At 37.4% G+C, this 13,056-nt stretch overlaps 1 protein-coding gene across 1 annotated transcript in view; it reads right to left on the bottom strand.

Moving 5' to 3' along the window:
• The window catches only part of LOC137293749 (uncharacterized), a 104,520-nt gene that overhangs the window by 15,876 nt on the left and 75,588 nt on the right, over positions 1–13,056 (bottom strand). The window contains exons 3-5 of the mRNA XM_067824462.1: positions 2,076–2,178; positions 1,386–1,526; positions 746–873 (exon numbers count right to left, since the gene is read on the bottom strand). Coding sequence (XP_067680563.1) covers positions 746–873; positions 1,386–1,526; positions 2,076–2,178 — 372 coding nt within the window. The remainder of the gene's footprint in view (positions 1–745; positions 874–1,385; positions 1,527–2,075; positions 2,179–13,056) is intronic.

Below are 13,056 nucleotides of genomic sequence, written 5' to 3'. Positions count from 1 at the left end.
GCTAACAAGCAAACAGGTTTCAAAGCTTAAATAACATAATGATGTGCAAGAGTATTTAGCTCTAAAAATCTAAAAAGGCAGTATTTTCTTACATCTGTGCAATGAATCTTTACCTAAATCAAGCTGATCTTTAAGTCTGATGTTATCATAAAAGGGAGACAGATAGAAACATAGCAAGGAATGAGGAGTGTTGACCCAGATGACTTACAGAATTCATATCTAACTGACTGCTGATTTTTTATTCTGTTTTGAGCACGTTTGTCTATACTGCCCACTGTCATCTGAAGTGAGCATGGTTGAACTTCACAAACATTCAGGAAAGTCATGACAGGAAACACAAGAAATTGGCAGCATGCATTGTACCCAGACAGAGTTGATGCTATATCACTAAGAAGAGTTTCTAATAAACCAATCAGTGGAATGATGATATTATACCAATGAAACAAAATGTGACACAACACCAGTGCAGCAAGAGATATATTATACCAATGAGATAAGAGCTTATAACATACCAGAACAGCTGATGTCACACCATACTTGTGTACTATGAGTTAATGTTATACCAATGAGATATAAGTACTCTAGTTCCACTGAGATAATAGCTGCTGTTCTGCCAATGAGATTAAAGTTTATCACTGGGAGTTGATGCCATCTATACGCATGAGACAATCACAAAATCATAGCTACGACATCAGAGAGATGTGCAACACCAACATCATATACAATAAGATCAATGGGATCATACCTTTCTCAGTGTTGGTTTGCTGCGAGCCTTCTCGAGCTCCTCTTCTAGGTATGTCCGGCAACCCATCTTGATGTCCATCACACAAGGCGTGTTGAACTCACACAGCAGATCCTGCAGCTGGATATATTCTGTAGCTCACATAAGACAAAATAAAGCCAGGGACTTGGAATTACCCACTCTCAACAAGTAGTCATGTCAGAAATACATAAAAATGTGCTTCATGGTAAATACTCCTATCAGAATAGATCATGTCTTTATTGCAAAAACGTAACAAACTGGCCACCCATACTGAGACTATTACATGCACAACTAATTTCAGATATGTTGGGGTAAAGAGGACATCTGTTGAACATATTTTACAGTGTGATGACACCCAATATAGGTAATTGATGGCAACAGTCTAATGGAGTTGTTGCTTTCACAAGAATAATCTAGATAAGAAATCTTTTATTTTTTTAACTGCTCTCAGTGACATGCATTTTCTATGTACTGGTACACTTTAAAATAAAAATCAACTTGATACATAATATGGTGTTGAAGATGGTATTTGGAGGTCAGATGAAAGAATCATTAACTCAGTGACAATATCTACTGATTCATTTACATCTTGACACAAAACACAGCCTTTGCCAAAGGATACTGTCTCCAGCTTTCTCTGTATCTCCTCGGTATTCGGGCACAAATGGTTTGAGTGAATCCGACATCAACTTGAGGTAGCACTGTTTCTCACGACTGTCCAGCTTCTTCAACACAGCACCAGCTTCACCGGCCTGGAAATTTCCTGGACACAGAGAGACGGATGGTTATTAATACAGTCAAAGACAGTGAGTGAGTTTAGTTTTTATGTTGCTTCTAGTAATTTTCCAGCAATATCACAATGGGGACACCAGTAAAGGGCTTCACACATTGTATCCATGCGGGGAATTGAGCCTGGGTCTTCAGTGAGACAAGCAAATGTTTTAACTCCTAGTCTACCCTCTGTCCATCAAATTCAGACTTTACATGTACAGTTGGTACATTGGTTGGTTAATCAGTGAGTGAGTGAGGTAGTTTAGTTTTACACCACTTTCAGCAATAATCCAGCAATACCATGGTGGGGGACACCAAAAATGGGCTTCATACACTGTACCCATGAGGGGAATTGAACCCTGGTCTTCAGCATGATGAGCAAACTCTTTGACTATGATGATACTGCACTGCCCAAGTTGTTCAGTGATGGTCTGTAGGTGATCAAGTTTGCACCAGATAATCCTGAGATTACTGTCATGAGCATTTATCCAACAACTGATTGAGTTACTATAACCCTGAACTCACCAAATCACCAACTCACCTTGGTGGCCAGCCAGCTGAATCCAAGGGTACTTGTTTTTCTTGAACACTTGAACAAAGGGCGACCATCTCACGATACTGCGGATTATCTTCCATGAACTTTGCTGAAAGGAATGATTCAATATAGGATTAATTTCATTGTAAAAACAAATAAAACGAATAAATCAAGTTTGCTGTAATAAATGTGGAACAAAAGGTGCATACTCTGATTCAGACAATGAGGTACCATAATCTAAAGCTGTTTGCATAGACAAAGTTTTTTTGTGAGGGATTTATGCACACCTAGCAAAATTACGGCAATAAACCAGTGAGGAATACCAAGGAAGCACATAAAAAATCTGCGTATGTGGTGATCCTTGGTCAGTGACAAGTCAGTGCCTTGTAAATGGGCAACCCCACTGACACGGGCAGCATAATCCAAACAGAAGGAATAAAACCGAAATACAGAATGAAAAGATACTCAGTTACCTGCTGGTGAAGAGGCTAAATGGATTAGAAAATACTCTTAACAAGCACACTCTCTGTACCTAGACACACATATAATACAATCTGGGCTACTGTCAGCAGTAGTTCAGGAACACTATGACAGTAATCCAGATATGGAACAACAATCTTTGAATAAGGTCACAGCAATAATCCAGCAACAAAACAGCAATAGTTGGACAAGGCCAAAGCAATAATCCAGGAACAAAACAACATTATCTGAACAAGGTCACAGCAATAATCAAGCAAAGTAACAACAAAATTCAATTTTTTCCATAGCAATAATCTATTAAGATAACAACAATATTCAAATAAGGTCACAGCAATAATCCAGCAAGTTAACAACAAAATTCAATCGGGCCACAGCAATATTACAGGATCATAACAATTGTCACCAAAAGTAATGGCATTATATTCCCACAACGAAACTGCATCTCTCAATTAATGTAACAGGAACATTCCAGCAACATTACAGCAATATTCAAGCAATGTAGCAGCAATGTAATGTGATGTATAGAATCAATATTCTTTTTGACTGCCTCCATTTCAGAGATAAAATAATGTTAAGTTCTCTGTTAAATGAAGAAAATATCATGCAGAAAAATCTAATCGATACTCTATGACAGATTATTGCCATTTCCAGCAATAACTGATGCCAGATGACAGTTAACTCACACTAATAACATCCTTGAAAGACTAAGGGACATAACTCTGTACAGCTAAACATGGTTCCTCGCATACTGGTCAACCATAGCACCCTCATTCACCATGCACTGATGAACACAATATACCCAAAAGGATTGCTCATTTAACTGCACAATAACTTTACAATGCACATAAGCCATTTTATTAGCTTAGTATATGAACATAAATCTCTCTCATGTTGGAACACACAATGAAACGTTTGTCCTATCTCCTACCCATTGACATGAACCAGGGTCTGCGGAACAGAACTTGTTCTACATGTTGTACATAACACGGACATTTGAACAACTAATATTACATGCAAATACATACATTAGCAAGTTGGTTGAAGAACACATTCATAAAAATGTAGTATTTTTTATCATTACACACTTTTTTTAGAAACATGCTTTAAAACTGTTGAAAGGGTCTGATCCACAAATCATTCATAACATTACAACTTGTCGTAAGTCTACTGTTTACTGCCTACAAATGTTGTGGTGGTATGAACACATTGTGGATCGGGATCTTCAGTTCATGTTTACTGTAAAGCAGAAAACTGTAGTTGACTTGCCATTTAATAGCCCTGAAATAGTTGGTATAACTGTTTTTACTAGCATAATCATGTAATTCAAGTTGCAAATGTTTCAAACATTATAATATACAGTGAGGAAGACAGGTGCCGTTATGCCTGTCTAGATGGTAAATATACAGTATTAGGAATAACCATTTCATAAGGTAAGCTTGGTAGGCTGAATGCAAAATGTACATTTCTAATATCACATCAAAGCCATGGCAAGGAACATGGGGAGGAAAACTTGAAATTTAGTTGTGAATTTCTTCTGCTGAAAGCAGTACCTCAACAATGCAAGTTTTCCAGGAATGCATGAATTAATGTAAGATATCACAAGTTTGGTGATCAGTCAGATGAAAAAGTTCCAAAAGAAAGTTGTTTCTAGACTGTTGTGGAACTACATATAGGCAAAGACACTTTTCAATACCATGCACAAACAATATTGGTGATAGTTTCCTTGGCAATCCACTGTCTCCACAGACAGAGTGGTGTCACTTCTTCAGGGGGAAGGAACTCTACTGTTTCGACTGTTTTGGTTTGTTGGAGTGTGTTTACAAAATACATGGGAATTCAGTCAGAAGATGAATATGACAACATGAATTTCCTACGTAGTGGTCAGGGCAATCATTAACCTTAAAGAAAATGTCTGTCGTCTTATCAAATATCATCAGAAAAGCATGATGAAGCAAAACTTGTGGATCTGCTATTAAGACTGCATCACAACAGATTAATTATGAAAATGAACCCATGCCAAGTATGAAATGATTTGGGAAACTTATGTAATCCTTATCCTCGGGTAAATTTTGCATGCGCTATATGGTTTGTACATATATTCATAAATATGATAAAACTATTTCTAGCACGAAAAATTACAGGAGAATGGGCTCATGGTCTTCAACACATTGCATCGTGGCCATCATGGCATGCCCTGGGGAGGTTGTCTATAACTGTCATTCATGGAGGTTAGGATGATTACCCTGTCAGCTCCACATCCATCAACCTTGACCTTGGTTCAACCAGTGATTTCACTGCATTCCTTAACACAGACCACATTCCGCTCATCAACACACACACGTGGGTGGGAATACATGCCGTGAGAAATCTCTGAAAGTGTGGGATTCAAGTAATCTAATACCTGACACTAATGCCTTATCTGCAAAATATACCATTTTGATAGTAACAAAAACTGCCCCCACATATGAAATATTTCTGAGACAAACACATGCAAAATCTAAACTGAAAAGTAGTTGGAAAAGATCCTACATTTAGAGTCCTAGAGTTGCTCTACTGTATACTATAACATTACAGTATGAGCATGGAAAAAAGGACAATAGCAGTGTTCATGGATTTGATAGACAATCTGATACCCCGGCCTCCGCCCTTCCATTGCAAAGCTTTGTCACAGGAAATACAAAGTACCTTAACTTTGACCTGTTTGAGGACTTTCCAAGGGAAAACAGCATTTTTGCTATGCAAACTGAAACTCCTCTTAAACTTCTGACAGAAAGATTTATTTCTTCTCTATAGAAATAAATCTTTCTGTAAGAAGTTTAAGAAGAGTTAATTTTTGTGAGGTACCAGGAGAGGGAAGTTGGGAAAATCTACAGACCAAATCTTCTAGACTGGTGTACTTTGAAACAAAATCCTCCTGACATTTTGCACTGGAGTTTTTAGATCAATGGATGGTATTTCATCCGAAACAAATTCAGAGAAAACAACCAGTGTGCTGGCTGTTTGATTCACCTGTATTTTCATTAAAAGGCTGAAGTATGTGGAAATGAAGTATGTGGATACCACCTGCTTTGGTAATTCCACTGCTCAGTTCTGTTGAGCACCTGACAAGGTTCATTAAACAGCTGGTCATTTTTGCCCTCACAGCTTGTGGAAGGAATTCTAACTGTCTGTGATTCTAACCTGCTCTGTGACTTCCCCTGGATAGGTTTGGCAAAGACCATATACTGGAGTGATCTTTGGTCTGGCTGGTATATTTGAAAAATACTGTTTTGTTAAGAATTGGTTTCTAACATTAGAGGCATTTTAACATTGCATCCTAATATTGTATTCAATGCAAGGATGTCAAATGAGGCATTCTCTCTCTTTATTGCTCAAGTTATCAATAAAATACAAGTCACGCTGACCTTGCCATCTCATAAGTTGCAACCATGGACTAGAGAGGCTTAACATATTTCCCAATGAGAATTTTTACCGCCATTTACAGCTGTCTAAGAGCTGACTATCTGTCTCTAAGCAGGTACATATAAACACTGAGGTAGCATGTGGCATTAGAATTAAAAGAAGGTTTAATATTTTTTAAGCCATTATTTCATTGGCATGAATTTCTTCAGGTAATAATTTGAGAGAGTGAGTGAATTTAGTATTATGCCACTTTAAGCATTATTCCAGCAATTCCAGCTAGGGACACCAGAAATGGGCTTGACACACTGAACCCATGTGAGGAATCACAACCAGGTGTTTGGCAAACAAAATGAGTGAAGTCTTTTTAGCCACTTGGGTACCCCACTGCTGCTAAGGTATTTGAGCAAAATGAACATTAATTCTTTGCATGGTGTTTGATATTTAGAGTACAGAAACTTATATATGTAAAACAAGTATAAATGAAAAAATTCTGACAACCGTGTGACCAAAAGTATTTTAGAAACAACTTTTTAAAAATAAGGACAGTAGTGACCAATCATATTATTTTATATAATAAGAATTTATAAATTAAGCAACTGAGCCTGCACGTTTAAATATCTCATACAAAAATAGCATTAACAATATTCACATGTCATGATTTATCATGCTTGAAGTAAACATGGCAACCAAGCACCTGTTATCATTTACATCTTTACATTTTTCTGGGGTGAAATAGATGAGCATGACACAAACAAAACCTTTGTGTAAGATGTCCAGAGAGGTGCTTAAGAGTATGTAGCCTGCATTGGTTAACCAACATAATTCCTGCTGTTCAAACAGCTATCAAAGTATGAGAGGCTCAGTATTGCTTTCCAATATCACATCCCACTACTCCAAACCCCTCCACTCAACCCCCACGCCTCACCCCATACCCTCCAACACACCAAACCACAATGTTGTTCAAACAGAATCTATCTATGTTCATCTAGTCGAGGGTACTGTTTAGAATCCTTCACATCTATGTACACATGTTTGGTCACCACTGAGTTCCTTAGACAAACAGGGGCAGCAGGTTAGCTTGGGTGTAAAAGCGTTTGCTCCTCATGCTACAACCTAGGGTTTGATTCCCCACATGGGTAAAATTTTTTATGCCTGTGATACTGCTGAAATATTGGTAAGGGCAGCATACAGACAGGAATAATCACTAGATAAATGTTCTCCATCTTGTTCATAGAAATGCTTTAGTTTCTGTTTCTGGACATAATTAAACCACCAGTTGGCGGAGGCTGAAGGCATTCAGGTTGGTATAAACATGGCGTATTCCATATCAAAGAGGAGATACAAAAAATATACCATGGTAATGAATAAGGAAACAAATGAGAGTACAAGTGTTTCTTCATTCTGTTCCAGGTTTCTCCACATGGACAGTATTGCGTTATGAGTGAAATTCTAGAAAAGATAAAGGAGCAACTGTTCTTTCATGTGTTCCCTTATTTGTTTCTATGACTATAGGATTCACTAATGTACAGAATTAAAACCAAGTTCCATGTGATTAATAAAGTATATTCTTGATTCTGAGTGAATTAGGTTTAACATCACCAACTCTACCAATATCTATCAGAGACCGGGAGAAATGTGCTTAGCACATTGCACCAATGACGGGAATTGAACCCAAGCCTACAGCATGATGAATGAGCACTTTAACCACAAGCAGAGGTTCAAAGGTTTTTGTATGAGCTTGCCACAGGGCATGTGACTTTCTGAAAGTAATTTGTCTGGACTAACTTGGTCTGAATTTATGACGTACTCAAAAGTGATAAATAGCAAAGAATAATAACTCTACTCTATTATTTTTGAGAAATTTCTGAGCTATGACTTGAGCAGATATGAAATGAAATCTAAGTTTATTCGCAGTTTGAAACCATCAATGGAAATTATCTACCAGCCTGCGGTAAGATACCATTATTTGATTGCCCAAAATTTAAACTGACTTGCGCAGGGCATCGGGCAATGGGATTTTTAAACCCCTGACACGGCTAATCCACTGTACCCTTCTGAGTCAAAAGCACCAAAAATACGAGCAAACATAAACTGATTGGTGGAATTTTATTATTTTCCCTACTTCACTTTTTTAAAAACATGAGCATGAAAATGTTACACTCATATTATTTTGGGTCACAATAGTTTTTTTTCGCTGATAAGAACATATATTGTACATATTGTACATATTGTACATTTATTTGCAGTGAGAAACAGAAAGGTATCAAAAAGCCATTCAATATTTGTTCATGGTTTGATAGCAAATATCTGACCAAAAGTGTAATGATGAGAACTGGTGTCCCATTCGTACCATGATATATGGTTTTGTATCTTGTCCACATTACCATAATCTGGGTTCAACTAAACATTGTTATCAAAAGACATTTCAAAAACAAAATTCTATTACTGTGTTCTGAATGTATTGGTCAAACAAACTCAGCCTAACACTGTTTTTGTGTGTACATTATTACAAAGTGGGACTAGTCAGTCCAACACTCCCAGCACCTTAGTATTGGCCTTCTGTATAACCCTTTGTGTAGTGTCTAAGTTCAACTGATTAATGAAGCACGTTTAGACTGATCTCAGATTCCAAACACCCCTTCCAATAGGGATCCTTGTTAATTTAAATGGCGCTATTTGGTTCTTTCAAGAATGCTTAAGAATTATATGTTTGAAGAGCTAAAGTCATGATGTTTTTTAATGCAACCCTTAGCAATATTCCAAGTATATGGCAGCATTCTGGAAATAGTTTGGAGCAGACTATCCATTGATCAACAGCATGAGCACTGATCTACACACTTGGGATACAATTACTGTCTCGACCAAGTCAGTGAGCTTGAACACCTGAACCCAAGAGTTGCCCTGTTATGACCAGCATTAGCTACTGAGGACCAATTCCAACCTAGATCTTCATAGGTTTGTAAAGATAAAGTATTTATTAAGTCTCGGGAAACATCTCAAAAGGCTACTACTTGCACATGCAGATAAAATTCGGGCTGTTCAAAAGTTTGGCATCAGTTATTGATATTCATTCCTTTGATTAAATCTGGAGAGAGTGGGTTTACAAATCTGTAAATGTTTTCCATAAACACTATCGGCTTTGGGAAGTTACAGATCAAGGAGCTAATCAAGAGCTGAAACTGTCACATTTTTAAATTTTTAAATTGAACAACAGAAGCATATTGTAGGTAAATAACAACACTAAAATGGAACATTTCGAACCAATGATTTTCTCCCTGAGAAATATCACACTGAGTATACTTTGCTGTTGAACATTGAGGAACTGGTATATCAATGCCCATTTTGTTTTGAAAAAGCTGGAATATCAGTGTGTAGAAGGATAGTGTTAATGGTGCTTGTCTGCTATATCTTTCCACCATGGTGTAAATAGTGTTGACCTGTTTTGACAATGTGGTGTGAAAGACCAAGAAGGGGTGGTTTCCTGTTTCAAGGAAAGATATTCGGACTAATCCTCTTTCTCTAACAAACTTTGAGAGGCCTGTCTCCATCCCTAGTCATTCTAGGTATCATTGAATATTTGACAGATCTGGCTCTCAGTCTTCAGTGTCAAATGCTCAATACCAATGAGAGACTACTGTAAGTCTCCTTCCATCATTCTTACCCACTACACTGCATTTGATGTCTGACACAACACAACTACGACAGACAACTCCGTCCAGTTAATCAGACCACCTCACTAGATCAACACATTGACTGACCACCAGCCAGTGAAATCAGACCACCTCACTAAGTCAACACATTGATAGACCCCCATCCACCTAAATCTCACCCACTCACTAGATCAACACACTGACAGAACATTCTATCCAGCTGAATCTCACTCCTTCACTTAGATCAACATGTTAGCAGATCACTCTGCCAGCTATCCAGCTAACTCTCACCACCTCACTAAGTCAACACACTGACAGACCACTCCATACAGCTCTCATCTCACCACCTCCACCATTCCAGATCAATCAGGACTACCTCCACATACAAGGGGCATCCACAATTCTTTTACCATTGAACTCGAGCAATCAGTTATTTCCACAAACCACAACCTCCAGACCACCAAGATAATTCTTATCTCCGAGCATAGCAGCTGATAAACACAGCTGAGATCAATACTGCCTTTATTGTCTGATGTACATACTTGAGAGTGTTTCACCTGCTGGAGATGTCCCTTACCAAGACATGGATCAAGATCACTAAATTAGAATCAGTTTCAACAGCCGACACTGGAGAATGATAGTGAAAATATATGAAAGTGGTTCTTCTCCTGTGCCTGTTTGTCAAGCTGACTCACAATACTCAAGTTCATCGGTCTTTACAGGTCACCTAGTGCTTCAAACTTTCACTAGTCACAAAGGTTTGAACAGAAAGCTTCATGGTCTATGAGTCTATGTTACATGAAAACTTAAGGCATGGAGTTTTAATTTTATTTGAGCATGAATCTGTCAACAAAAATAAAAGCAAAATGAAATTCAGAAGACAAAATTTGGAGGCATGCAGTACTGATGACTCTATAAAAATATATTATTGCATGAAAATTTCACTCTGATCACTTGTGTCCAGAAGATTATTCATTGCAAAATACAAAAAAGAAAATCACACTTAATTGTTTACTACTGAGTCTTGATACGACACACGTTGACACATGTTTAAGTGGGACAATACTAATATCCATGCCTCTTGTGAATGTATTATAGTTTGCCCTAGACAAACAGCTAGTCTCTGAAATGAACATAGTTTATTGAAAAAGCGTTCATAGTGAAAAAAACAACATATAATGAAATGGAGGCCTGAGACATGAAGCTATGGAAATCTAGACTTGCCACATTTTTTAGACTTGCATGGGCTTTCTTGGATATATATACTTCAGGTACGACAGACTAAGTTTGCCCAACTACAATGCTAAGAGGTGGCGATAGCCTAGTGGGTAAAGCATCAGATTGTCATGCCAAAGTCCCAGGTTCGATTCCCTGCTAAATCCATTTCTGGTGTCCCCTGCCATAATATTGCTTACAACTGGTGTAAACCTAAACTACTCACTAGAATGCTGAGAGCAAGAATTCCTAAAACCCACAAAGGGTCCTTTTTACAGCTTTTGGGATTAAGAAAGTCCATAAACTAAATGGGAATGAGTCGAGATGTACGATACTGGCCTCATTCCTCATAGTGATTGTAGTGCTATGACAGTCGTAACTCACATACTGCAACATAGACTTATGGCTGTCATAATGCTACGATCACTTTGAGGAACAGGGCCCTGGGGCAGGGTGCATAGATGTTCATCAGTGGAAATGATGCTTTATGAACAATAGCCGTGGAGATATAAGTAGTACTCATTGTACACAATCAACAACAACACTAGTCCATCAGGAACAAAGCGGTACCTGACGTGCCCTTTGGCACCAATACAAAATCCCTTACCTTAACATTGCTGATTCAGACAGCTCACTACTCAGCTAATTCTGTACCAAAAGCTCCCCAAATCAGCAGGATTTCCCTATACTCGTCAAAGGTATGTAATTAATACCTGCCTTGTTAGTACTTTAAACTAATGATATTTAGTTTGAGTTTTACACACAAATGATATTAACTACTTTTTTCTCCTCATGACATTAGCTTGAACTTTACACTAACGACATTTAACTTGACGCTCCTTCAAATTCATCACAGCTTCAACACAGAGAAAGCAACTTCAAATAAAAATTGCAACATTTTCCCATTCTCAAAAACATTGAATAATGGTGCCTATGAGACTAATTTCAGAGCAATCTCTGTCAAAGCATTAGAGTAAAGATGTATGTAGCTATCAGCACCTGTCATAGCCTGAACTTGTAAAGGACTTTGTACAATATATCCTTAGATAGATTTCAGATGCTATTGATCTGTTCAGCTTACCTCCATATTCTGTGAAAAAACAGCATGTAATGCACAGAATTAGAAATTGATTATTCCATATCTAGGGTTCTTGAAAAGATACCTTGTGGCCTTTATAGGAATTATTGCAAACACCCTATATTTGTCATGATATTTTACCCAGTGATAAATCATAAGCATAATAAAATCTTAGACTAACAACTAGTCTCCAAAATGAACATATTGTACTGACAACAGTTCATAGTGAAAGAAATTAAAATGAAATGTAAAGGAGCTGTGAAGCTGTGGAAATCTAGACTTGCCACATTTTCTAGACTTGCGTGGGCTTTCTTGGTTATATTTGTTTCAGGATCTGTATGAGAGACTAATAAAATCGTGGCAACATTTCCTACATATGACACTGAAATCATATGTGATTACCAAAACATTTATGACAACGGGTATTTTCTTGGACCTGTTTATCTTTTCAACGAATGCTGGAGGCAAGTTTGACAAATACCTCAAGACAAGGTAAACAAACAGTTGTTATCAACTGGCCATGTAGATAAATACTATTGTATATTATAATACTGTACACAAGTTAAGTACCGTAACTGACATTGTAGACAAGTTGTGTATACTGTAACTGACATTGTAGACAAGTTGTGTGTAAGTACAGCAACTGTCAATGCAGACAAGTGGTGTATAAATACTGTAACTGACATTGTGAACAAATGGTGTATAAAACTTAAACTGACACTGTCAACAAGTTGTGTATAAGTACTGTAACTGACATAATCAACAAGTGGTGCATAAAACTGTAACTGACATTGTAGACAATTTGTGAATAAGTACAGTAACTGACATTGTGAACATGTGGTGTGTAAATTCTGTAACTGACATTGTGAAATAGTGGTGTATAAACTGTAACTGACAATGTCATCAAGTTGTGAATACTGGGTCAGTACAGTAACTGACATTGTGAACAAGTGGTGTGTAAATTCTGTAACTGACATTGTGAAATAGTGGTGTATAAAACTGTAACTGACAATGTGATCAAGTTGTGAATAAGTACAGTAACTGACATTGTGAACAAGTGGTGTGTAAATTCTGTAACTGACATTGTGAAATAGTGGTGTATAAAACTGTAACTGACATTGTGAACAAGTGGTCTGTAAATACTGTAACTGACGTGCACAAG

Source organism: Haliotis asinina, chromosome 8 (assembly GCF_037392515.1).
Source record: "Haliotis asinina isolate JCU_RB_2024 chromosome 8, JCU_Hal_asi_v2, whole genome shotgun sequence".
Taxonomy (NCBI): Eukaryota; Metazoa; Mollusca; class Gastropoda; order Lepetellida; family Haliotidae; genus Haliotis; species Haliotis asinina.
This window is presented reverse-complemented; position numbering and strand designations above follow the sequence as displayed.